Here is a 27,978-nt window from a genome sequence, read left to right as displayed (position 1 = left end):
TAAAAATTCTTATGGAGAAAGTCTAGTCCTCTGAGACTCGAGCTGTAGATCCCACTTTGAGAAACAGAACTGTTCTCTCCCGACTGAAAGGCAGTACTCGGGGACATTCTCTTTCTCGCAGTCACCCTTCTGGCAAGTCGAGTGTGGCTGCACTCAATATCACGGCCTTTGGCCAGTGTCTCGATTGGAGCTGCGCTGGAGGCATGAAAGAGGCTGCGAAGGGCAAGGCTGGGCATTTAAAAGGGGTTGAGGGACGGGAAACCAGAGCCATTCCCATCTCTGGGTCTGGTTCCTGCTGTCCGGGAGCCCTAACTCATTCCTGGGGGTGAAGTGGAGACCTTGTCCACTCACCCTAGCGGTCAGAGGCTGGAGTCCAGCCCATTCTGTTTGTAGCAGTCCTCTTGTGACAGCGGTCATGTCCCTCTGTGTCTCATTTTCCCCTTTGCCCTTAAAACCCATGTGAAACCACCAGTCAAACCACCAATCTGGTGGCTTTGTGCCCTGTAAGAGCTGAGTAACTTTCATTTCGTAGCAACACCTCAAACCTCCCTGGCTATTTTTACTTTGTCTTCGTATCCTTCTGCATGATACCCTTTGATGATTAAGTAGCTTTCCTTGCCTCGTGGATATGGGTAAGTAAGCCAGGTAACTACTGTGAGCTAGGCTGTTGGATCCATCCGCTGATAGGAAGGTGGCCAAAGTGTCCGTGTGTCTTGGACTTTCTGAAATGATGAGTATTGCCTCTGCTGTGGAGGTGGTTTTGTTTGCCCATAGTTCTGTAAAGCTCTTTCCCTGGGGGAGGATCGGTGTAGCCATGCTGAGCGCACAGTGGGCTTTGTTCATCTCTGCAGGACGGAATCAGTCATGTCACATTTGGAGCACACTGTGGTGACCCCAGACTCCTCTGTGGTCACTTCCACGTTTTCCTTCCCTGTCTCGAGTGTGGAACCATCCTCGGGGCTCCTCAGTAGTTAGAGTTAGTAGGGTAGTTGCTCTGTCTGTCTGGACCCATAGGTGGGAGTTTGTGGGGCCCTGGTGCTTCTGTTTCTCCTCAGTGGGCCTGAAGAGAGATGACTGTGGGTGTTTACGTAGGGCAGCGCCTTGCAGATTTCACCGTCAAAAGACTCCTTTTGGGAAATGAGAAGTAAATGCTCCACCCGGCGCTCCAAAGGAGCTCACCTTAGGGTCTGTGTCTTCAATGCCTCACGTTTTATCTCTGGGAGATTTTTCTTTCTGTTTCATAATACAGCCGTGTTTTCTCTAATATAACTCCCCCAGAAAATCTTTGAGTAAAATCAGTACCCCAGGAAGATAGACGCTGAGTTCCCTGGCTGTCTACAGCTTCTTCTTAGGGATTTGTGGATTCTAGTTTAAGAAGCAGATTGGTGGTGCCGGCCCAGTGGTGCAGAGCTTAAGTTTGCACGCTCCACTTCGGCAGCCCGGGATTCGCCGGTGTGGACCTGTGCATCACTTATCAAGCCATGCTGTGGCAGGCGTCCCACATATAAAGTAGAGCAAGATGGGCACGGATGTTAGCTCAGGGCTAATCTTCCTCAAAAAAAAAAAGAAACAAAGACTTGGGTAAGTACAGATTCTAAAATGTTTTCCACAATCATGTGCTTCTATGGCATTATAAGTAAATTCCTTCATGCCTTGTCTTTACAACTGACATTTTTGGTCTTAACAATATTTGAATCCTTGTAACAGGTGAAGATGATAATTATGGGTTTTGTTTTAATACCATAACCCATTCTTTACATGTTTCCACTGGTTTTGCATAGAACTTGGAGGCTGTGATATTTGATGACCTAAAGAACCCGCTTTAGTCCTTGCTTTTTACAAGGACTCGTCCACCGACCGCTCTCAATTACGGTCCATGAGTTGGAGCTTAATTCTCTGAAGCTCTCTCCATTATGTCAGATACACCTTTAGACACATATTGATTAATGTTTGGGATGAGAAGTTGTATTAAATGATGCTGTGCATGTATTTACGAGGCACTCAGTGTGAAGAGCGAGTTGGTATGAGATGGAGAAGTGGAAAGTACCGTTAGGATTTCCTTTTAAGTTTCGGATCTGGGCCTCTGCTACTTCAGGTTCCTGAAAGAAGGAGGAGTCACCTAGTGCTGTCTTCTCTCTCTTCTTGGGTTCCTGCAGATGTTTGGCTGCTGTACAACTTCTCTTAGACCCAGGCAGGAGAGGTCTCTCCAGGCCCCGTACTTTGAAGGGTTCTGCTCGCTTCTCAGCCAGCCACATGCCCGAGCCACATTCCACGTGCCTTGGTCTGGAGGGCCAAGAGCTTGTGCACGTTTGGAACCTGTGCCAACCAGCCCCTCCCTCTTGGCCATGACCCAGGTACCCGGGACCCTCGGAATTCCCTGCCCAAATAGGCTCAACTCTGATTCCAGGACCTAGGCAGGCCTCTCTCCTGGGTTGTCCCCTGTGAACTCCACTGCTAGTTTGCCTCCCTGGTCTCTGGAATGGCCAGGGCTGTATGGAGGGTAATGTCTACCTGTGTGCACATTCAGGGCCCTTCTTAATATGGGATGGGGCTGGGGGCAGGCTGGGGAGTCAGGCTTGGAGGTTAATTTAGATAGAAACAAATTTGGAAACTAGCCACATTGGGGCACTGCTCTGTGCAGATGCTGTGTGGGACAGTGCAGCCTGTGCTCAGACACTGCCCCCGGTACCAGGTGCTGCCACTCTCCCCAGAAGTGGACCCACATGGCACATGCATCTTCATGATGTCTGGGTTGTGTCTGGTGCCTGGCTTCCGTCCTGGAAGGTAAGGTTCACAATGTGGGGGAATTCCTCAGGAACAAGAAGGAAATTCCTCAAGATTGTGGGAAATTCCTCAAGAATAAGAAGGCGTTAATAGATGTGATGTGGCCACAAAGTAGGAACACATGCCCTTTCCCCCTACACCGGGGCCCTGGGCCTTGACGAAGCCACCTGGGTTCTCACAACAGCCCCTGTGTCCCCTAGCTGTCACTTTCCCTGTGTCTGCACTGAGTGTGGAATCCCCTGCAGAGTGACAGGACGGCGCTGGGAGGGGAAGTCAGTTCTCCCTGGAAGAGGGGCTTCTGTTGGGGCCTGTATGTTCCTTGGAAATTCTTATATTTAATCTCTGCTTCTGTAACTTAATTCACCTTGAAGTCTCTCATTCTGGGTCTAGTAGGAAATTGCTTCGTGCCTCCAGTGTGCATTTTCATTTTCTCTTTAACAAACAAGTAGCTTTGTGTGTAAGTCCCTTGTGCTACATAGTTGTGTTGTGATATACCCATGTTTCCAGATATCCTGTGATCACTAAAAAGCACTGGGCATTCTACTCCAGAAGTTCACAGTATCTAGCTTTTTCATATGAATGTCATAGAAAGCTGTTCTTCCTGTTTTCACACCACTGCACCGCAGTGACCGGACCAGGCCGCTGGGTGACCCGCCATGCCCCGGCTGACTGCCCCAGGCTGGGCGTCAGTTCCTCAGTGCACCGCCTGCCTCTGCACATCAGGTGGGAGCTGCTATGGGGAGGGCGGTAGCAAGTCCCGGGACTTCGTATGGAATACAGGTGTCGCTGCAGCTGCGGGTAGAAGGGGCGCAGTATGTGAGGGCTTGTTAATTTATCTGGGGAGTTAATCCTTCCCCTTAACTTAATTGATTTATCTTATGTGGAAAAGTCATCTGAAAAATAACCGGGTGGAATAACTCTGTGACTTTTCATTGTTGCTATTTTCTAAAAGCACATTTTGAATTTTACTGTAAGTCAATTTTAAAATCTCAGCGGACTTTGCTGGGTAGCCTCTGAGGCAGGAGGCTTATTTGCCGGGTTCTTCTTCTGGCATTAACGGGTCTCCACCTCCATCCTGCTCCTGGGGCCCCCTCCGCAGGGCCCTCCCCACCTCTGGGTGGGAGCTCTCTGTCTGACCCCTCAAGGAGCATCCTGCTTTCCCCAGGAGGATTCCTGGTCATCGCCAGAGCCCCGTACTAGTTCCCCTTGCATTTCCATTCTCTGACCCACTCACAGTACCCATATTCCATCCTCTGCCGTCATTGATTCTTGGCCAGGTCTTTGTTCCTAGGCAATGACAGGCAAAGGTGGTGGGAGGGTGGATTCCTTCCTTCTTTCCTTCCTTGCTCCCTCCCTCCCTCCCTCCGATCCTCCCTCCCTCTCTTCCTTCCTCTGTCCCTCTCTCTCACTACATGCAAGAAGTGTGGATGGGGCCTGCCTCACAGGACTGTGGGAGCAGGGAGGGTCTACTCTGTGCTGCCCTCTCCCCTGGCCCAGATCAGAAAGGCCAGCAAGCAAGGGAGCCACCCATTGCTGCCAGAGCCCTGGTCCCAGAGCCAGACGTCTGAGGCAGCCGGTGCACTGTGCCAGGAAGACCCTGTGTGACTTGGCGCTCCTGCCTGTGGAGGACGAGGTGTCTGCAGGGGCCCCTGGGAAGGGCTTCTGATCAGGATTCGCTCAGAGCTGGCCGACTAGGAAGGGTCGAATTGAATGACAGTCCCGGGAAGCACCACAGAGGCATCACGGAGGCAGAAGGCTATGGTGCTGACCGTGTGCGTGTGCGAGGAGCCTGTGCAGGGAGTGGCAAGCCCGGAGGTGAAGGCAGGAGAGTGGGTGCTGTCGCCCTTGTCCCAGGAGCAGCCAGGAGGGCTGATGGGCGGCCCGGTGCTGCAGAGCTGACCAGGAAGAGCAAGACCCTGCGGCCCTTGGCGCTGAGGAGCTAGGCGCTCTGGTGGCGCAGGCAGTGCCTTCAGAGGAGCAGTGGGCGTCGGAGGCAGCGGGGGGCTGGGCACTAGGGATGGGGACGAGGCAGTGAACAGAAAAGCCTTTAAGAATAAAAAGTGAACTCTTTTAAGAAGTTTCTGGGGCAAGAGGAAGAGGGGAGGGGAAGGAGTTAAGGGGCACGTGGGGAGTCAACTCCTCTGCAAAAGGCTTCCTGGGCCTGCCAACTAAGTTCACCCTCTCGCCGGCCTCCTCCCCTGCCCCGCCCGCTCTGTTACTTTCTCCGATGTTCTCCAGTGATTGCCCTCAGCTGCGGTCAGTTTTGGCCACACTCACCGAGATGGGGAAGGACCATGCTGGGGCCGGAACAGGAAGATCAGCGGGTCCCCTCTGATTCCGGGCTGTGTCACGATTCACGGAGTTGAGCCGCTGTGCTCTGACACCTTAATGACGTGCTGTGTGCTGAAGTCTAAAGTGAATAATAAGGTGGCATTTAGAACATTTAGTCCGAGCAAAACGCTTGGCATTCAATTAGTCAGGCTGTTTTATTGACTGGGCATTGAAAGCCCTTATGCTTGGGCCTTACAAGCTTTTCAGAGGCCTAAGGGAGTGATTCAGAGCTGAAAAAAAGAATTAGACTTCAAAATACTAAAAGTAAAGTGCAACACCAGGGAAGGAATGGTGAGATGTCGACGAGGCATAACGGCAGGGCAGTCACAGCTCAGCTTTTTGAAGTTATTTCAAATTATGTAATTTGGAAGGCAGGTATCTTAATATGCTTGGTCTAAGAAAGAGCAAGGACTCAGCGAGTGTGCCTTTTCTTAAAAAGGAGCTGTTCGGGGACCGGCCTGGTGGTGTAGTGGTTAGGTTCACATGCTCCACTTCAGCGGCCGAGGTTTACAGGTTCGGATCCTGGGTGTGGACCTACACACCACTCATCAAGCCATGCTGTAGTGGCGTCCCATATACAAAATAGAGGAAGATTGGCAACAGATGTTAGCTCAGGGCAAATCTTCCTCACCAAAAATAATAAATAAATAAAAAAGGGCTGTTCATTTTTTTCTGGCATGTGATGCATTTCTCTGAGCTGTGTTCTCCAGGCGCATTAAGCCATGAGATCCCCATAGGTGATCTGATCCACTGTTGCATCCCCATGTCTTGCAAAGTGGCAGCTGTGACTATTCCATCGAGAAGAGCTGGTGACATCAACCTCTTTGTATTCCTCGCTCCCCTGACTTCATTTTCTGAAACCATTGTCTCAAAGGACCGTGGGACATATGCTCTTTAAACTTATGACTCATTTTTGTAAGCTTGTTTTGGCCTTTTTTTTGGCCACCTCTTGAGATGTGTGTGGCTGTCGGTGACTTTAAGCTTCTTCATTTAAGCTTATGCTCATGTGTGCTCTTCTCTCCCCAGGTAGACACGCCCCCTTAAAGACGGTGATTCCCTCCTGAGGAGCAGGACCACTTGTACGAGAAAAGGCCTCCTCCACGGTAACAGGGCTTGTTGGCTCCAGGGGCCCGCGACCTTTTCTCCTCAGCAGCGGAAGTCCTCCAACGTCAGTTTCAGGTGGTCTTGGGGTCTCTCCCCTTGTATACAAAAGTACTTTATTTTTGTCGGTACGTTTTTCTTTGGGGCAGCTCTATGGTTTTATCAGATTTCTGAAGGGGTCTGCGACCTCAGTAAGAGCTCCTGCTCACCCACTCTCAGGGTCACTTTAGCTACGGTTGTGACCTGGGTGATGATGGCTCCCAGTTCAGTGTCTGAGCTCTCTGTGGTTCCAGCACATTCCGAGCCTCGCTGTCCATGTCACTTAACTTTCCCCTCACCCTCCAAGTCTCCATTTCAGTTGGAAGCAACACTGCTCACCTAGTGCCAGCAGACCCAGGTCCAGTGGTGCTATGAGCGACCTCTGGGCATCTCCTTGGGCTCTCTGTGGCCGCTGGAACCCGCCCTCCTTACGCTGGTCCCCACCTTAGTGAGTCAGCGCTGGGGCAGCCCAGACTTCCTCAGTCACTCCTCTCTTATTGCCTCTGAGGGGGTCTCAGCTATGCCCCCTTCTGTCTGTCCCCCACTGCTGCCTGGCTCAGCCCGCATCCTCTCTCATCTGGACATCCCATCCGCGACAGCCTGTTCTCCCTGCCTCCCCTCTTGTCTCCAGTTTATATTCCATACAGGTGCCAAAATTTCTATAAAAAGTGAACATCTGATCATATGCCACCCCGTGGCTTAAAACCTTTAAGTGGTGTTTTTGCCACCTGCAAATTGTAGTCCCCACTCCTTGCAAGACTGTTTGTGTTCTGGGCACTTTCAGCCTCCCCACCTGTGCCTCTTGGTACCCTACCTTTGGTTTATGCTCCGAACATGCTGATCCCCTCCTCCCGCCCCTTCCACCCCGTGAGCCTCAGGTACACCTCATCCAGGAGCCTGCCTCCAGGCTGAATTAGGGCCCTGTTTTGCCTTGTGCCCTGGGCATTTCTCTACCCATCGACACTCCCCATCACTGTATAACTGTGGACATGCCCACTTCCCCTGCTGGCTGATGAGCTCTTTGAGCCAGACCCTGGGTCATTATTCCTATGTTTGTTTCCAGAGCCAAGTGTGAATGCAGACAGGTAGTAGATATCCCATATACAGTTGTTGAATTTGGCAGTGAATGAATAAATAAATGAATGGATATCTGAAAACCTTTTATCAAAACTTATATTTGTCATCCGAGCATGGGGTGATTTATAATAGCTAACATTTGAGTATGACCATTAGCCCGGCAATGTTCTAAGCCCTTCACATGTGACAACTCGTTCAATCCTCACCCCAGCCGTCAACAACAAATACTGTCACTGTCATCCCCATTTGTCAAATGGGGAACTGAGGCACCAAGGCTGAGTCCTTGATGGGGTTGTGGGCTGTATCTTGTGATCACGTGAGGCTAATGCCTCAATTGTGGCCATCTTGAGGAGCAGGTTCTTGTTGTATTTTATTACTTTTGTCTCTGGCACTAGCACTCTGCCTGGCGTGCAGTAGAACACACATGTTGCTGAGGGACTTCCTGGCTTGGCCAGCCTTTCCGCTACTGGCACTATGAAGGCTAGTCAGGTTTGGCTTCACCCTCAGAATTTCTGTGTTGTTTCGGGCATAATGAAGTTTGTGCTGATTTCGTCAGGAGCATGTTTAGTTTTAGTCTTGGGTGCATCTTTACCTCCTTCCTTTGCACTATCCTCTCTCCCTTAGGTCATGTGACCCTCGACCCCCATCTCATGGCCTGAGGCTGACCCCCTTGCCCTGGGGTTCTGAGAAAGCCGCCTGCTGAGGAGAAGGGGCCACTCCCCCTCTGAGGCTTTTTCCCAGAGCAGTCCTGGGGCAGGCGAAGTCAAACCTGGACCCGTGGGGCTCGGCGCCTGTGTTTTATAGACTATCAGAGCAGGAGGGGTCTGAGATCACCTGAGTCATCGCCCACCTGTACAGATGAGGAAACTGAGGCCCAAGGAGGAGTCATGTCCAAGGTCACACTGCCCTTTGGTGGCAGGCCACCAGCCCTGGACTTGGAATGATTAAATGTTGTTTCCCCATGATTAATTTGGAATTATGTCTCGAGGTGTACTCTGTACAAAATTCAGTCTGGCATCTTCTTTCTCCCCTGCCTAGTAATCAAATAAGCCAGATCTTGTAACTCATGAACTAACAGCTGGCAGCGTTCACTTGTTCAGTTGGTTTCATGGTGCCTTTATTTTGCTGTTGATAAATTAACGTGAGTCACCGATTGTCCTGAAAGTGGTAATTGGGAAACATTTTAACTCTTTACTTTCCTCCTCTTTAACATAGAGACTTAAAGCACTTTCACAGTTACAGGAAGAGGTAATAAGCCAGGCCGTAAGACTCCACAGCCTTCAAGCTGGTTTTAATAATTTGAATATAGGTTAAAGGCAAATATGATAATCTATTAATCTAGGGTAATTTGGGAGGCCAAGTTAGGTGAATAAAATGTCAGCATTACAGGATATTTAAGGAATGCGGTCTTACTGCTCTGAGGGAGGTTTCAAGGTTTGAACCAGGCTTAGCAATCATTGTCCTCATGCCGGGGGTAAGCTGACGAGATTATGGACGGGGGTGTCTCTCATGATTAGAAAGTCTTTTTTCCCCTGCATTTATTTAAAAATCACATTGTGGTGTTTTTTATACATTTTAATACCATTTCTTTTTTCTTTTTTTTTTGAGGAAGATTAGCCCTGAGCTAACTGCTGCCAATGCTCCTCTTTTTGCTGAGGAAGACTGGCCCTGAGCTAACATCTGTGCCCATCTTCCTCTACTTTATATGTGGGACGCCTGCTACAGCATGGCTTGCCAAGCGGTGCCATGTCCACACCTGGGATCCAAACCAGCGAACCCCGGGCCGCTGAAGCGGAACGTGTGCACTTAACTGCTGTGCCACCGGGCCAGCCCCTTAATACCACTTCTTGAAGCGAACATTTTTCAGCTAATATTCAAATGATTGCATGTCATTACAGTCTGAATTAGTGATGTCTTAGTTGAAATATTTCTTTTTGAAGAAGAAGATTAGCTCTGAGCTACTCCTCCTCTTTTTGCTGAGGAAGGCCGACCCTGAGCTAACATCCGTGCCCATCTTCCTCTACTTTATATGTGGGATGCCTGCCACAGCATGGCTTGAGAAGCAGTGAATAGGTCCACATCTGAGATCTGAAACTGTGAACGCCAGGTCACCAAAGCAGAATGTGTAAACTTAACCGCTGTGCCACCGTGCTGGCCCCTTACTTGAAATATGTTATGTTTGTAGTTATAGCTTCAGATAAGAGTATAGGCAAATTTCATCGCCTATAAAAATTAATGGACAGAAGTTCTCAAAGTATGAAATTACATGGTCTACCCTGGATGTTGCCCCTGAGGTCAGGTAGAGGGGCTAGCCACTTCTTTTGTTCATTTTTTCATTTGTTCCACGAGAATTTGTTAAGTGCCTCCAAGTTCCCCGCACAGTGATGGATGCTGTGGGTACAGTGATAAGAAGGTCCTGGTGCCTGCCCTCAGGAGGCTTCCTGTCCTGCTGAAACTGCAGTAAAGTCTGCTAAGGCCTGTGATCGGCATACACACAGATTGCTGGGGGGCCCAGAGGAGGAAGGCTGAGCCAGGCAAGGGGGCTGGGGGCTCCCTGCGCAGGGTGGGAGGAGGGAGACACGGCTGAGAGCTGATGGATGTGGGAGGTGGCCAGGTGAAGGGAGGAGGGCATGGTGAAGACAGAGGCCCTGAGGCTGGAGAACAGGGCAGGGTGACGGCTGACTGGGGACTGGGCTGGGGAGGGAGGTGGGGATTGAGTCTGGAGAGGTGAGGCGGGGCCTCAGCACAAGGACCCGCATGTGTTTGCTAAGGAGTTTGGGCTTTTTCGGGGCACTGGGGAGCCAATGAGGTGTTTTGAAACGATCATTCGGTAACTGTGAGTTCATAGGTTCTCTGGATAGAGTGGAAGCAATAAATCCATAGGCAGAGAGACCAAAAAGGAGCCGTTGGTGGCCGTAATTAATCCACGCAGGAGATGGTGATTGCTTGAGCTAAAGAGGCTTCGGCAGTGGCCTTGAGTGACAGGGCCACTTGGTGATCTAAGGAGGTGGACTGGTTAGGGCTGGGTGGGAGATCCGCTGGGGTGGCGTCAGGATCCTTGAGCCCACGTCTCTCGTTGAGCGGGTGTGCAGTGCTCGGCCTGTCACTGAGGAGGGGAGCAAGTTTGGTGGGAGAGAATGAGTTGGGTTTGGGGCCTATTGAGTTTGAGGTGCTCATGGGCCTGTGAATAGATTAGTGCAGAAGTTCACTGGAGGTGCGGGGCTGGAAATTGTTGCACGTAATTGTAGGGTCCCCACTCAGGAGCAGCTAACAGGGACATTCCAAAAGGAGAAGAGGCTGCAATGAACATTAACTTCACTTGGGCTTGAGAAGTTTAGAAAAGCAGCCAAAACTGAGGTTGTTCACATTCAATTGATCCTATGTCAGTGACGTTGTTTTATAGATAAGGCAATGGGCATGATTTCCTTCCAGCATCAATCAATCAAGTGCTTAATTTGATGATGTCCCCTGCCATGTGTATGGACAAAGTGCTATTAATGAAAACCGTATGTGACTAGGACCTCAGTTACTATGCAGCCGGATCACTGACCGATCCCTGTCGTAGCTGATGCCCTGTCGGTTGGGCCTTTAAACCACTCAGAGGGGCTGTGGAGGTGTTGTTTTCGTATTTTTCTTTGTGATAAGCTTAATACATCCTTATTGTAGAAATTTTAGATAGAAAGCCACGGAGAAGGGGAAAACCACCCAACCACAAAAACTAACCTAATTTTAGTTTGTTATCATTTCTTATAGTCTTTTTTGGGTGTATTTCTATGTAGCTGTATCATTTCGTACAAATGGTTTAGTGTTTTACCTTATAAAGTGCAGGTGTAGCTTTAAGCTGGATCTGAAAGTGTGGGGAGACTTTTGCAAGTGGGTCCTGGTAGTGGGGTGCATTCCAGGTGGGAACAAACCCCCATTAAGTAGAGGCGACATGGTTTAGGGTTTAGAGAATAGTCTATTTTGGATATAGCATAGATTAGGTTTTGGGGAAATTTAAATGGGATTCAAGACTAGAGATGAATATTGGGGCAAATGATGGAAGTTTTATTAATCTTGAGTTTGAGTTTGTCCCCATTTCCATTGAAAATCTCCATCCCCTTGTGCCCTCTTCTCATGACGCGTGAGCACGTTAATGACGTGGGGAGACTAACCCATCAGTATGACTTGGGGGGAGGGTGGGGCAGGTGGGCAGTCAGTGTATGTAGTTTTAGAGATTTTCTGGAATAGTAACATTTTTCTGTTTTTCTTCCATTCCTGTTTTTCCAGGAGAATATGAAAGTGTTACCCAGGCTTGTTTGTTTCATAGCTCTGCTGATTTCTTCTCTGGAGGCCGGTGAGTTAAGCATTTCCTTGGGTTCTTGTCTGCTAAGAAAATCTATTTAGAATACATGAAGTACCTTCCCTAACAGAGGCGTTTTTCTTACCTTTGTCTGTTGAATCCCAGGACACAGAGCCTCCTGGTCACAGAACGGTACTGTTGGATGTTCCTTTCAGCACCTTCACTTCTCATTCTCTCATTTACAGATTGGGAAACTGAGGCTCAGTGAGATTAAGAGCCCAGGTCATGTAGCTAGTTTCAGAGCAAGAGCGAACATCCGGGTCTCTGGTGTCTAGTCGGGCCTCTTCCCGATTTGTTGCTGATGGAAGAGTGTGATACGGGAAGTCCTGGCTTTCATTCGAAACAGATGTTGAGGGCAGGCTTGATGAATACACAGCTGAAAACCATCAAGAGACAGTTCTTTGTTCTCTCTGTTTATTCATTTTCTCTTCCTCTGTACCTCCCTTACTGCAAATGCATGGAGCCCCTACTGTGTGGCAAGCACTAAGTTCTGGGGATACAGCAGTGAATAATCAAGACAGAAATATCTGCCTGCATGGGGTTAACATTTAAGTAGGCGAGAGAGACAATACATTAGATAAATAAATATATATTAGGTCGTATGGTGGTAAGCAGACAGAGAGAAAAAAAGCAGGAAAGGAAGGGATAAACTTTTGGGATTTGGATGGACAGAAGGTTAAATTTTTTGATAGTGTGGCCAGAAAAGGCCTCACTGAGTTGACTTTTGAGTCAAACCTGAAGGAGGAGGAGGCAGCTATACAGATATCAGGTTGGGGGTGAGGAAATGTTCTAGGTGGCATGTGCCAAGGCCCTGAGGCCAAGAGTACTGGTATGTTCCAGGAACTAAAATACCAGTCTGGTTAGACCAGAGTGAAAGGTGAAGGATGTGATCATTTGCATAGTAGGGGGATGGTGGAGGGTTGATTGTGTAGAACCTTGTAGACATTCCTAAGGATCTTGGCTTGTACTCTGAGTGAGATGGGCAGACTGCAGGGTTCTATGTTCAACACTAGAGATGTGATCTAACTTACATATTAACAGGCTCATTCTGGTTCTCATATTGTGAACAGATCATAGGGAGGCAAAGGTAGAAACAGAGAGGCCATGTAGAAGGCTATTGCAATAATCCAGGCAAACTGTGGTGGTAGCTTGTTCTAGAGCAGCAAGGAGAAGTGAGCAATAGTCAGAATTTGGATATATTTTAGGATAGAGCCAACAGGGATTGCAGATAGATTGGATGTGGGTGTGAGAGAGAGAGAAGAATCAAGGATGACTCTGAGGGTTTTGGCCTGAGCAAATGCAAGCTGGAGTTGCCATTGATGGGATGGGGAAGCTCAACTGTTTAGACTGGACATGTTAAGTTTAGCTGTTCATTAGATGTCTAAATAGTGATGTTGACTAAGCAGGCTGAAGCCTGGGGAGAGGTCTGGCTTGGAGACCTCAACAAGAAGCTGGCATTAGACCCAGGAGACTGGATGGGGTCACCTGGGGAATGGGTGTGGTTAGAAAAGATAAGAACTTTAAGGACCGAATCCCATAGTCCTCCAGGGATTGGTGGTCAGGCTTCCACTCATCAGAGAGCCGGTGAAGGACTGGCCTGAAATGGAGGAGAGCTAGACAAGTGCCAAGGGAAGAAAGTGTTTCAACGATGAGCAAATAATACGTGTCAAATGCAGGTGTTAAATAAGATGACGTTGTTTTTTTGATTTAGGGAACTTAAAAGTGATAGGTGACCTTGATCAGAACGATTTTGGTGGAGTGGTGGAGCAAACGCCAGAGAAATAGAAGAGTGTGTCTGAGACCTTACTTAAGGTTTGCTCTTTTCATCACTGTGATTGCTGTTGCTCCTCCTAGTAGCTAAATACTTAGCAGCTCTCACTGGGCAGGTACTATGCTAAGTTCTTAGCCACTTTTATTTCAAGTCTATGTTTTTAAACAGATTTATATATATAGGTTATAATTGACATACAATAAACAACACGTTTAAAGTATACAATTTGATGTGTTGGCGTAGATATCTACCCCGAAACCATCATCACAATCAAGATAATGAATATATATCCATCATTCTCTAAAGCCTCCTTTTGATCTTTTCTAATTCCTCTTTCCCATCCCTCCCCGCTCCCTCACAGCCAGGAAACCATTGATCTGCTTTCTATCACTGTAAATTAATTTGGATTCTCTAGAGTTTTAAATAAATGGGATTATAAGGTATGCACTCTTCTTTTTTTTGTTTCTTTGGTCTGGCTTCTTTCGCTCAGCATAATTATTTTGAGACCCATTCATATTGTTGCATATATTAATAGTTATTGTTTTATTACTTCGTAGTAATCTTTTGTATAGATATATCACAACTTATTTATCCATTCACATGTTGATGCCCATTTCAGCTATTTCCAGTTTTTGACTATTAAAAATAAAGGTGCTGTGAACATTAGTGTACTTTGAATGGACACATACTTTCATTTCTCTTAGGTAAATACCTTGGTCATATGTTAGGCTTAGGCTTACGTGAAACATTTTAAGAAAGTGCCACAGTGTCTTTCAGTGTAGTTGTACCACTTTATACCCTCACCAGAGGTGCATGAGCATTCTAGCTCCTCCACATCCTCACAAACACTTGATACTGTCAACCTTTGAAGTTTTAATCCTAAAAGTAATAGTATCTGATTGTTGTTTTAATTTGATTTTGCTAATTATAATGAACATCTTTTTGTATGCTTTTTGCCATCCATATATCTTCTATGGTGAAATTTCCAAACCTCTTTCCAATTTTGCGTTGGGTTATCTGGCTTCTTATTATTGAGTTTTGAGAATTCTTTATTGTGTTCTGAATACAAGACCTTTATCATATATGTGATTTGTAAGTATTTTCTCCCAGTCTGTGGTTTGTCTTTTCATTTGCTTAAAGATGTCTTTCAAAAAGTAGAAGTTCTTAATTTTGATGAAGTCCAGTTTATCTTTTTTATTTCTTTTATGAGTTGTGCTTTTGGTATTATATCTAAAAAATCTTTGTCTGACCTTGGGTCACAAAAATATTTTCCTATATTTCTTTCTAGATGTTTTATACTGTTAGATTTTACGTTTAAGTCTGCTCTCTTTTGATTGATTTATAAGTCATTGTTTTATGCAGTTATTCTTTAAAATCATATAGGAAATAGAGGAAGTTATAAGCCCAAAGACATTCATACTGACTTGTGTATTCACCTGTGTAGTTACTCTTACTGATATTATTTATTTCTTCCTGTGGATTTGTTACTGTCTAGTGTAATTTCATTTCAGCCTTAGGGACTCTCTTTACCGTTTCTTGATGGATGAGTCTATTCACAGTGAACTCTCTCAGTTTTTGTTTATCTGGGAATGTCTTCATTTCTCCTTCATTTTTGAAGGATAGTTTTGCCAGATAGAGAATTCTTGGTTGGCGGTCTTTTTCTTTCAGCACTTTGAATACGTCACCCGCTGCTTTCTGGCCTATGTAGTTTCTGAGGATCAAGCTGTGATCTGACTGAAGCTCCCTTGTATGTGAGGAGGGGATTTTCTCTTACTGCTTTCAAGACTCTCTGTCTTTTAACAGTTTGGCTATGATGCATCTCAGAGTATATCTCTTTTAGCTTGTACTACTTGGAATTCTTTGAGATTCTTGGACATATAGATTAATGGTTTTCATCAAATTTGGGAAATTTTGGCCATTATTTCTTCAAATATTTTTGCTGACGCTTTCTCTCCTTTCCTTCTGGGACTTCTGTTATGCATATATTGGTGGTATTGATGACGCCCTACAGGCCTCTGAGGCTCTGTTTGGTTTTCTTGATTCTTTTTCAGACTGGATCATCTTCCAGGAATCAGATGACTTATCTTCAAGTTTACCAATTCTTTCTTCTGCCACTTCAAATCTGATGTTGAGCCCCTGAAGTGAATCTTTCATTTCAGTTATTGGACTTTTCTACGCATAATTTCTCCTTGGTTCTCTTTGATAATTTCTTTTTATTGACATTTTTTCACTTGGTAAGACATTTCTGTTATAGTTTCTCTTAATTCTTTAGACGTGGTTTTCTTTAGTTCTTGGAACATATTTATAATAGCTGATTTAAAGTCTTTGTTTAGTAAGTCTAATATCTGAATCCCTCTGGGAATTTCTGTTGGCTTCTTTTTCCCCTGTGTGTGGGGAATACTTTCCTGTTTCTTTGCGTGTTTTGTTGAAAATTGGACATTTTAGGTGGTATAATGTGGCAACTCCAGAAATCAGATGCCCTGCCCACCATATGCAATGTTTGTGGTGGTTGTTGTTGCTGCTGCTGCTGCTGTTCATTTGTTTAATAACTTTCTTGGGCTAATTCCATAAAGTCTGTGTTTCCTGTATGGCCACTGAAGTCTCTGTGTGGAAAGCTAATGATTGATGAGATTTCCTGAGATTATTTGGACCAATAAGTCTTTTCCCTTTGCTGAGGGGGCTCTATGTGTGTGAGGCATGCCTTCAGGGGTTAGGCTGTTCACAGCTCTGTCTTAGCCTTTTCTTCATGCTTGTGCCTGACCTTGAGTCATCCAGATTTGAGGGATTGGTCCTTCTTTGGTCTTGTCTGGGCGTGTACACAGCCCTGCACACATGGGCACTCTTCTAGATTCCCCAGGAATACATTAGAGCTTTTCAAAGTGTGGACATTTAGTTCCCCATGTCTTCCTTTTGGCTGGACTCTTGTTTGTCTCAACTGGTATTAATTTTCAGGAAGCTGGAATTTTAAACAATTGCCACTGATTGACCTTTCCTTTTTTTACTGGACGTACTGAGGATAGGGCTTTTCCTGTGGAACTCTGAGCAGATCAATAACAACACCAATCTGTGAGTGTGACTTTTCCGGGAAGCTGCCAGTCAGGTTAAAGTGTGGCAGTGCTCTGAGAATGGGACTTTTTGAGGAGCTCCAAACCTGGTGTGCTCTTGCAAGGCTGCTGGTCTTCGCAGCTGCTCTGTTTGCAAGGCTGCTGGCTTTCAAGGTTATAGGAGAGCTGGGAAGAGGATAGAATGAGAGTAAGTTATAAAGCCGCAAACCCTGCTATTCTACTGAGAGTAAGCTGGTATTGTTGTTGTTTAATAAATGTTCTGAATGTTGCAAGCCTTTGATTTTGAAAAACTTTTTCCATCTTTTTGTTGTTTTTATGGAGCAATGGATTAATGGATACCCCTACTCTGCCATACTGGAAATCCTGCCTCAGACGTTCTTTTTTTTTGCATAAAGGTATCCAATTTCTTGGAAAGACTATCCTTTCACCACTGAATTTCCTTTGTGCCTTTGTAAGAAATCAATTGGATGTGTTTGTGTAGTTTATTTATGGGATCTCTATTCTGTTCCAGTGGCCTATTTATCTTTATGCCAATACTGCACTGTCTTTATTCCTGTGGCTTTATAATAAAGGTTGAAATAAGGCAGTGTAGCTCCCTCAACTTTGTTCTTTTTGAAATCAAGTTTATTTTGACTAATTCTATATGAAGTTTAGAATCAGCTTGTCAGTTTTATGAAAAACCCTGTTGAGATTTTATTGGGATTGAATTGGATATAAATCAACTTGGAGACAACTGGCACTTGAACAATGTCAAGTCTTCTGAGCCATGAACAGAATATATATGTCTTCATTTATTTAGATCTTTTAAAGTCTATTTAAGCAATACTTTGTAATTTTCATTGGAGAGGTCTGATGCATTTTTGTCAGATTATTCTTAATTATTCATATCTTTTGATGCTATTGTAAGTGGTATTTAAAAAATTAAGTTTTTAATTGTTCTTTGCTAGTATATGCAAACATTCAATTTTGCATATTCATACGTATCCTACAATTTACTAATCCTTCTAGGTCTTTTGTATATTTCATAGCATATTGTACATAAATGATCACGTTGTCTGCAAATAAAGGCATTTTACTTTCCCCTTCAATCTGGATGCCATTTATTTCTTCTTGCCTTAATGCGCTAACTGGATCTTCCAGTGCAATGTTGGATAGGAGTGGATAGAGTGGACATCCTAGCCTTGTTCCTGATCGTAATGGCTATGATAGCTGTAGGTTTTTCATAGCTGTCCTTTATTAAGTTCAGGAAGTTCTCCTCTATTCCTAGTTTGCTGAGGGTTTTTATCATGAATGGATACTTTTTATGCATCTATTGAGATGATTATGTAGTTTTTCTTTGAAAATCTATTAATATATTGGAATTTCATCAATTTTTTTATATGAATCCAACTTTGCATTCCTGGGATGTTATGTACATGATAATGCATTATCTTTTTTTGATATATTACAGGGTTCAATTTGCTAAAATATTTTGAGGAAATTTCAAACTGTCTATTTGATTAGGGTTAACATAGTATGTTCTTTCTTTTTTTTACTTTTAATGTGTTTGTGTCTTTACACTTAAAGTGTGTGTATGTGTGACAGCGTGTCTGTTTTAGGCAGCATGTAGTTGGAGCCTTCTTTCTTTATCCAGTCTGACCATCTCTGCCTTTCAATTGGGGTGTTTAGACAATTAAAAATTTTTAATATGGTTATTAATATGTTTGGGTTTAACTTTAGGATCTTGTTATTGTGTTTCCTATCTGTCCCACCAATTCTTTTTTCTTTCTTGCTGCTTTTTGGATTAATTGAGAATTTTCATGATTTATTTTATCTCCTGCATTGGCTTATATTAATAAATGGATTCTCTTTTAATAACTACTCTAGGGTTTATAGTATGCATCTTTAACTTATCACTGTTTACCATCAAGTAATACTACACCATTTCACATATAGTATAAAAAACTTAAAACGGTGTACATCCACTTCTCTTTTCTTAAACTTTGGCCTGTTGTTCCCACACATTTTACTTCTTTGTATGTTATACATCTCACAATATATTACTATTCTTTCTTTAAACATTCGATTATATTTAAAGAAATTTAATTAATAAAAAAATATTATCCATGTAATAAACATTGCTGGTGTTATCTATTCCTTTGTGTAGATTTGTTTTTCATTTGATAGTATTTTCCTTCCTTCTGAAGGACTTCGTTGTGTTTTTCTGGTAATAGTGCAGGTCTACTGGTGATGAATTTTTACAGCTCTTATAAATAATGAAAAAAGTCTTTGTTTTACCTTCATTTTTCAAGGATATTTTCACTGGATATAGAATTCTAGGTTGTTGATATTTTTCTTTCAGTACTTGTCTTTATTCCCCTTTCTTCTGGCTTGTATTGTTTCTGGCAAGAAGGCTGCATCATTTTATCTTTGGTGTGGTTTTCTTCATGCTTCTTTTGTTAGGGATCATTGTGACTTTGGAGTCTGTGGGTATATCATTTTCATCAAATCTTGAAAAATTTCCACGTGTGTTTCTCCAAATACTTTTCCTGCTTCACCCACCTCTCCTCCTCTTCAGAGATTCATATTACATGGATTGAAGTTGTCCTGCTGCTAATTAATACCCTGTTTATTTTGTTCTGTTATTTTTCTCTCTGTGTTTAATTTTGAATAGTTTCTAATGCTATGACTTGAAGTTTACTAATCCTTTCTTCTGCAAAGTCAAATCTGCCACTAATCACATCCAATGTATTGGGTACAACACTGTAGTTTTTTCATCTCTAGAAGTTTGATTTAGGTTTTTAAAAAAATCTCTTTCATGTCTCAATGTGTTGCTCTAGCATCTTGAACAAATGGAACACAATAGTAATAACTATTTTAATTTTTCCATCTACTAATTCTATCATCTGTGTCATTTGTGGGTCAGTTTTGATTGATGGTTGTTTTTCTTCTTATTATTGGTTATGTTATCCTGCATCATGGTATGCCTAGTAATTTTTGATTGAATACTGAGTATTATCGATTATACCATTTTGGGTGCTGGATATTTTTGCATTACTGAAAATATTCCTGAGCTTTGTTCTGCCACAAGGTTGTTACTTGGAAACAATTGATCCTTTCAGGTCTTGCTTTTAAGCTTTATTAGTCAGGATCAGACCAAGGTTTATTCTAGGCCTAAGTTGCTCCATCTACTGAGGCAGAACCCTTCTGGGTCCTCTGCCTGATGCCCCATGATTAAAGAGGTTTTCCATTTGGGCTGTTGAGAATAGCAAACTATTCCCAGCATTGTGCATGCTCCAGGTGTTACTCACTCTGATGCTTTGGGCAGTTCTCACTCTGGCTCTGGGTAGTTTTCTTCTGTGCTTACACTAATTGAATCTCAGCTGGAAACTTGAGGGAGGCTCTCTGTAGATCTCCAAAGCTCTTTCTCCCTCTGTCTGCACCTCTGAATCTCTTTGATACTCTGCCCTGCAAACCTGGTTTCCCAGCTGCATCTCCACAACTTGGAGAGATCACTGGGCTTTGCCTCCGTTTCCTCCCTGCAGTATCAGGGCCTGGGATCTTTCTCTAGGCAGTAATTTGGGGAAAATTACAGGGCTCACCTCCTTTGTTTCCCATCTTTCTAGGATTTCCATCCTTTGTTCCCTGATGTTCAGTGTCTTGAACATTGTTGTTTCAGATACTTTGTCCATTTTTTAGTTGTTCAGGTGGGAGAGTAAATCCAGTTCCTGTTACTCCATCTTTCTACAGAAGCAGATATCTCTCCGGCTAGGTTATCGCCAATCTTTAGATGAATAAAGAGGGGATGAGAGAGGTTAAACCACTTGCTCAAGGACACACGGGTAGTAAGTGACACACTGGATTTGAATATAAATCTTTCAGACTCTCAAGATAATACTCTTACTCATAAGACTGTTAAAATTCTAATATAAAATATGAATTGATTTATTTAATAATTAATGTGTTTATATGTAGATATTACATTAAAAATGAACAGATTTCTTATAGAAATTGCTTTCCTTGTCTCCCTTTTAAAGATAAATGTGAGGAACGTGAAGAACCAATAGTTTTAGTTTCATCTGCATATGAAATTGACGTTCGGTCATGTCCTCTTAACCCAAATGAAAGCAATGGCACTATAATTTGGTATAAAAATGACAGCGAGACACCTGTGTCTATGGAACGAGACTCTAGGATTCATCAGTACAAAGATAAACTTTGGTTTGTTCCTGCTAAAATAGAGGATTCAGGACATTACTATTGTGCAGTAAGGTAAGAAAGGAATTAATATGTTACAAACGTGTTCTATGTACCTGCAATAGTTAAGGACAGAAAAATGTTTTCATAGTGCTTAATTCACCTATTTTGATTTATTTTAGAAATTCAACTTACTGCCTCAAAGTTAAAATAACTGCAAGGTTTGTACAGCATGAGCCTGACTTGTGTTACAATGCACAAGCTATATTTACACAGAAACTACCCCTTGGAGAAGATGGACTTCTAGTGTGTCCTTATTTGGAAGTTTTTAGAGATGAAAACAATGAGTTACCCGAAATACAGTGGTATAAGGTAATTTTATATTAAATATGGTATTTTACTTTTCCAGCAAATAAAATAGCTTTTTGTCATAGACAATAGAATGAAGCTGCAAAGTACTTTTTCCTTTGGCATATCGTTTGCTTTAGAGTGGTGAAACAAGAGGAAAGTTTTAAAAAGATGTAAGACTGCATACATTTAATTTGCAGCTAAACTAGAATGTTACTTTCTGTTATTTTGATTTAATAAGATACAGTTGAGAAAAGTATAGTAGGAATGAGAGGTGTTTAAAGAGAAGGCTTATTAGAAATTTAAGGTTTTTAAAGGATAACTATTTATTAAAAATATATTATTTTGTGTTTTATTAAAAACATTGTGGTCCTTAAATAACTTAGTGGTTTTTGTCTTAGTGGTTCTGTCTTAAAAGTGGATTGGCTAGCACTCCATGGGACACATTATGCATTGGCATCTTTGATCTACCTAGTCTGTTGGGGTTTCCAAGGGGAGTCATCTTGTCGAGGTTGAGAAATACAAAATAAATATCAATGAAGAAAGGAAGTACAGCCTTACTAAGAAACTATGGTGTTAGCATTCTTTCCTCAAACCTCTTTTCCTTGCAAAATAAATTTGTCTTCTCTTGTCTTCAAAGTGCAAGGCTCATAGGCATAAAGATTTAATATCCTAGGAATAAAATTATGACTTTTGCACAAAAAATACAATATTAGAACTTTTATGTAAGTATTTTCTATTCACATATATATGGATTTTATATAACATTTGCCAATGTGAAAAAATGCAGTTTCTTTTGCCAGTAGACTGGGGAAAGCGGTTAATCAGTTGTCAATCCTTCCTTCCTCTCTCTCTGTCTAGGATTGCCAACCTCTACTTCTCGACAATATAAACTTTATTGGAAAAACAGATAAACTCATTGTGGCGAATGTGACAGAAGCGCATAAAGGGCACTATACTTGTCATATATCCTACACACACTTGGGAAAACAATATCCTATTACCCGGGTTATAGGACTTATTACTCTAGGTGAGTCATAGCTCCAGTCCTAGGAGTTTAAATCTGGAAGAGCCCAGAGAGCATGATTCTAATATGACCTTCATTGTCCATGGAGGAACTGAATCCAAGAGAAACTTGATGATTTTCCAAAAGTCACTTGGCCTTAGTTTAGTTTTTGTTGCTAAATACCATGTAAATATTTTTCATTCCTGCTTTGGATGCAGTGCTAATTAAACAGACAGCATGTGCTATGTTTTCCAACTGAACTAGGAAGATTGTTCTTTGGCATGGCTACAGATGGTTCTTCCAGAGAGCTCTGGGGCTGTCTTCAGCTGGTGTATGAGGACAAGTCTGAGAACCTTCACTTGGGGAATCTGAGTGTCTAGCAGTGAGGATCATTTGCTTGATGGGGTGGATGCTAATGGGTTTTGGAATAAGTTACACTCCCAGAATCTACCTCTGGTTACTTCTCTGTCAGCCCAGTTACTTAACCTCTCTAAGCTTGTTTCCTCCTCTTTAAGAAGATGATACAACCTTCCAAAATTGTTGGGAAGGTTGGAGGTCGAGTGTGCTCAGCTTGTGGTCATCTGCCTGGTGCAATGCAGTGCCTGGTGCATAACGGATGAGCAATCAATAGGTATACGATGATTATTGTTAATTTTCCTGAGGCTTTCAATTCTCCATTAACCATATTTCATATTAAGAACGGTTTTACAACAAAATGCACTCCTATGAATTACTCAGGGATGGACAGAATGTTCAATCTTTCTGTAAATAACAGGTTTTATAAGTTTTTAGTAATATAAGAAGAGTTACTCTAACCAGGATTTGAGTTAAAGGAGTCTCTATTAATAATTATGCTGGAGGCTGGCCTGGTGGTTTAGTGGTTAAGTTCACACTCTCCGCTTTGACCGCCAGGGCTTCATGGGTTCAGATCCTAGGCGTGGACCTGCACTACTCATCAAGCCATGCTGTGGTGGCAACCCACATACAAAATAGAGGAAGATGGGCATGGATGTTAGCTCAGGGTTAATCTTCCTCACCAAAAAAAGAAAAAAATTATGCTGGGATAGCAGGTGTAAATAGGAAATATCCCAGCAACACCCAGAATATGATCACTCTACGCATAGCTAAGTTTTCTCAATTCTATAATAATTTGTTTTTTTCAAAGATTAATTTTATTAAATAAATGTTAATCTCTGCCTTGGTCCCCAAAACATCAGTGAATCGTAATTTTTTTTTTTAAGATTTTATTTTTTTCCTTTTTCTCCCCAAAGCCCCCAGGTACATAGCTGTGTATTCTTCGTTGTGGGTCCTTCTAGTTGTGGCATGTAGGACGCTGCCTCAGCATGGTTTGATGAGCAGTGCCATGTCCGCATCCAGGATTCGAACCAATGAAACACTGGGCCGCCTGCAGCGGAGCGCGCGAACTTAACCACTCAGCCACAGCGCCAGCCCCAGTGAATTGTAATTTTTAATAGTCCTTGTATCACGACCATCCTGAGTTCTTAGCAGCCTCTCTCTGGTCAGTGTGTAGCTCTTGAGATACAGCAACCAGACCAGCAGACAGAATTTTAGGAAAAACTGGACACTAGGGAACTTTTAAATAGGTCAAATATGTGTTAAATATTCTCCATTTCCTTTTCTGATCCCTTATGTAGAAATAATATACTTAATCAGGAGTGGGGCCATATTTTGTTTTCTTCTAAAGGCAGATTCAGAAGAATTTATTGAGCATCTACTCTGTGCCAGGCACTATTCCAGGAATTCATTAGGGAACGAAAGAGACGATATCCTGCCCTAATGGAGCGTCCTTTTCTTTGACTGTGGTAGAATACTTGGCATTTAAGTTCATAGTTTCTCAGACTTGGCTGCAGATCAACCCTTGAAGCCAATCTTTTTGTTAATAAAAGTCAGATTGATTTCTGGAGCTCCTTAATATTTTTCTGCTTATTTTAATAAATTACGCCAAATTGCTTGGCATTCCACTCTTGCGTCATTACGAACATTACTAAATACGAGTGTGTCTGTCACTGGATGGCTCTTCTGGTTAGTAATGCTCCATCCAGAGAAGTCCCTTTCCATGGAGACTTATTTTTCCTGATTGGCTTTAAGAGAGGCACTTGTCTGGAGACCCAGGCCCTGGGCTCATCTGTGTGTTTTTGTAGCTTCTGTGGGCTCAGAAGGGCCCGGCTGTGTAGTGGGTGTTCACGGTTCACTGTGGCCTCTGTGTCCGCTTCCTTCCTTCACCTCTTACCTCTCTTTCCTGCCATATCTCTGGGCACCCGGGGGAGCGTCTAGCCACATGCCATTTACTATATTTTGGTGTATTTTGCCAAGTGTTGTCATCATTTGAGATTCTGATCTATAAGCAACTGAGAAGCCCTGTGGATGTTTTTCTTTCAGATGAAATCAGGCCCACGAAGCCTCTGATCGTGAGTCCAGTTAATGAGACGATGGAAGTGGACTTGGGTAAGTGGACTCCAATCAAGATATGCTGAAATTGTTGTTTTGAACTAAAGATTAAGGTAAACTCTATGTTTACTACACGTAGCCTAAGTCGTTCACTGGATATATCTATAGTTAGAGGGGAAGTGGCACAGATTGTGTCTTAAATGTTTCTTTGGATTTCTTGTCTCTTATGGCAAAAATCTAGCCATGTTTGATTTACCCATCTTACTTTCCTGTGGACACTTATGACTCCTGAAAACATCAGCCAAAGGCCGAGTTTAACAGGCCTAGGAATGAGAAATGTAATTTATTTGGCACAAGATGGATTTCTTATAGCCAGAGCTAAGCTTTTAGGCAGAAGAGTAAGCCTACAGGCCAAATAGATAGTCATTGTAGAAAAATACTTTTCCAAGTTGGTGAGAATTTTTTATTTCAAAAATAAAGATGTAAACCTATAAGTGTCCAGACCTATGCTAACCAATACAGTGGCCACTGGTCACATGTGGCTATGTACATGTAAATTTGAATTAAGTAAATTAATTTAGTTCAATTAAAAATTAGTCCCTCAGTCAAGGGCTTAATAGCCATGTGTGACCAGTGACTACCCTATCAGACAGCACAAGCATAGAACATTCCTGCCATCACTGGGCGTTCTCTCGGAAGTCACTGGTCCAAACATAAAAACAGATTTTTGTATCAGAGGATCAAAAATCAGCCTGGTATAGAGAATTCTCATCTGTAGCAGCATTTGCATGAAGACAGTGAACAGTTGTACAGAGATTAGAAGGTAAAAGTTTGTGACCTATGAATTCTGTACTTGGCCAAGTTATTATTCATGGTGGAAGGTAAAGACATTCTTACATGTAAACAAACAAATATATGAAAATTTAAAATTAAACAGAAGCCAATAGGATCTAGAACAGTGTTTCCAACCTTTTTTTCCCCCATGATTGCTCCCCTTTAGAGCCTAAAAGGGCATTTTTTCCCCCTAATCCCCCTCCTCTTCTTGGAATTTTAATACCACAGCTATATTGTCATTTGTTGATGTGCTGTGGTACTTCAGAGAGCCACAAATCATTGCAATGGCTAAGATTTTCTTTCTCCCTCTCACCAAGAACCACTTTTTGCCCCATTGGCCATTGCTCCTCATGAGAATACACACTCTAGAGGCGTAGACCTTAGAGCTCTAAAGCCTGGGTTGCACTGATCTCCAAATCTAAAAGTAGCTTCATATCAGGAAACAATTATGTTAATATATCACATCGATCAGAGGCACACATCACTGTCATATGATAATCCTAGAGTGTCAAACAGGCGTTTGATAAGATTCAATACCAGTTACCAATAGAATGACTTAGAAAAAGAGGAATTGAGGGATGCGTCCTTAACTTAATAAATAACATCATTTCAAACCAATAGTCGCCAACATTTTTAATGGTGAAACATTGTAGTGTTAGGCTTTCTACATGCATGGACTTTCTCACTGAAGTCAAGAGCATGACAAAGATACCCACATAATCAGCATTACTTAACATGTTCTAGAAGTGTCCACTATCGCAATCAAAGATAACCAAGGCATGCTTACTGTAAGGAAGAAAATAAACTTCTTTATTATTTTCAGATCATATAATTATGTACCTACAAATCTCAAGAGAATTACTGGGAAAAAATTAGAATTAATTGACCAGATATAAAATTAATATTCTAAAATATTAGAATTGCTTAGCAATAACTAACTAGACAACATAATGGCAAGAGAGATCCTATTTGCAAGAGTAAACATCATAGAGAGGTCTATAAAATATCTTAGCACAATCTTTTAAAAATATATGGGATTGGGGCCTGTGGTTAAGTTTGCACACTCCACTTTGGCACTAGGGTTTCGCCGCTTCAGATGCTGGGCACGGACCTAGCACAGCTCATCCAGCCATGCTAAGGCTGCATTCCACATAGCAGAACTAGAAGGACCTGCAGCTAGAATATACAACTATGTATGGGGGTGTGTTGGGGAGAAGAAGAAGAGAAAAATATTGGCAATGGATGTTAGCTCAGGGCCAATCTTCAAGAAAAAAAACAAATATGGGATTTATAAGGGAGAAAAAACCAAACAAAAACCCCAAACCCTGACATATAAACCTCAGAAAAATAGATTTAAAGCATTTATTCTCCAGGCAGTGGTATGAAGGGGGTGTTGGTGTCTCCAGTGGGGAGAAAACTGGTTCTTGTAAGAAATCTTGTAAGAAATGTAAGAAAAAAACTGAAATCAACAGATACATTGTATATCTGTGGTATTAAAACTTCATGGAGAGGGAGGCAATTAGGATAAAATGCCTTGAAAGGCTCCAAAAGGAGCAATAATGAAAATTGTCTTGAGAAAGGCCAGTTTAAGGAAAACTGTAATAGAAATGTGTATGTTTTTCTTATAAGAAAAACTGGAAATTGTAAAGATATCAACTCAAAATTACAGATTTCATGGAATTCCGGTAAAACATAAATGGGCTAAAAAATTGACAAGTGATTCTAAAATTCACCTGGGAGAATAAAATAAGATTATTAAGACAATATTGGGAAGAAGAGCTCTAAATAATATTAATATTTACCCTAAAACTGTAGCAATTAAGAGTGTAGTACCCTTGGCATCAGTATACACATTCAGATCAACCAAGACAGTCCCAAATAAATAAGAATTTATTTTATGATAAAGGCGGCATTACAAATGAGTGAGGAAGAGATTTATTATTCAATAAGTGTTTCTGAAATGATCCATCAGCTGTTTGGATAAAAACATTAAGTTAGAGCACCCTCTCATACCAAAGCCAATTATATTCTGGACAGATTAAAGAGCTAAAACAATCAAAACAATAAAACAGTGAACACATTGTATAGAGAACATATGTGGATATCTTCCTGATTTGCTGGTAGAGAGGGCTTTAGAAAAAAATAGTGAAAACAGATACAATAAAGAAAACTGTTATAAATTTGAGCAAATAAAAAAAAATTTACACCAAAGAATTTCCACAAACAAAAATAAAGTGAAAGCAACAAACTGAAATATTTGGATATTTGGAATAGTTTTCACATGTGATAAAGACCTAATACCCTGATCAACACATCAATAAGGTTACTATGAGAATGCAATTAAATAATGGACAGTAGGCATAACAAGCAGTTCCTAAAAGAAAGGCAAATGAATGCTAAGCTTATGAAAAACATGTTAATTCACCATGAATTCCAGAAATGCAGTTGAAAGTTTAAATGGAATTGTTTTCTTCTCTCAATTGGCAATGACTAACCAAAAATATTTGGTATCTAGGGGTCTTAGGGGTAAATGGCACTCACATACGCTGCTGGGCAGAGTAGGGGGGCACCGTCTCACTTGGGAGGGGGAGTTGGCTTTTAAAATATGTCTCTCTTTTAACTCAACCCTACTTCCTGATTTTTATTCAAAGTAATACTTTAGGGTATGTACAATAATGATGTACAAGAATGTTCA

At 42.5% G+C, this 27,978-nt stretch overlaps 1 protein-coding gene across 16 annotated transcripts in view; it reads left to right on the top strand.

Annotated features, from left to right (window-relative positions):
- The window catches only part of IL1R1 (interleukin 1 receptor type 1), a 76,450-nt gene that overhangs the window by 40,641 nt on the left and 7,831 nt on the right, over positions 1-27,978 (top strand). For 3 of the 16 annotated variants that reach the window (XM_014730873.3, XM_070234712.1, XM_070234714.1), the window contains exons 2-7: positions 6,142-6,344; positions 11,602-11,668; positions 20,527-20,761; positions 20,869-21,058; positions 21,896-22,064; positions 24,441-24,506. In XM_014730873.3, coding sequence (XP_014586359.3) covers positions 11,608-11,668; positions 20,527-20,761; positions 20,869-21,058; positions 21,896-22,064; positions 24,441-24,506 — 721 coding nt within the window. In that variant the 5' untranslated portion in view covers positions 6,142-6,344; positions 11,602-11,607. Of the gene's footprint in view, positions 1-6,141; positions 6,345-11,601; positions 11,669-13,384; positions 13,487-13,811; positions 13,886-20,526; positions 20,762-20,868; positions 21,059-21,895; positions 22,065-24,440; positions 24,507-27,978 lie in introns of those variants that run through there. The other 13 variants (XM_014730869.3, XM_014730870.3, XM_014730872.3 and 10 more) reach the window with 7 other exon arrangements.

This window comes from Equus caballus, chromosome 15 (assembly GCF_041296265.1).
Source record: "Equus caballus isolate H_3958 breed thoroughbred chromosome 15, TB-T2T, whole genome shotgun sequence".
NCBI classification, from domain to species: Eukaryota; Metazoa; Chordata; class Mammalia; order Perissodactyla; family Equidae; genus Equus; species Equus caballus.
The sequence above is the reverse complement of the archived record's forward strand: the minus strand, read 5'-3'. Positions and strand labels throughout refer to the sequence as shown.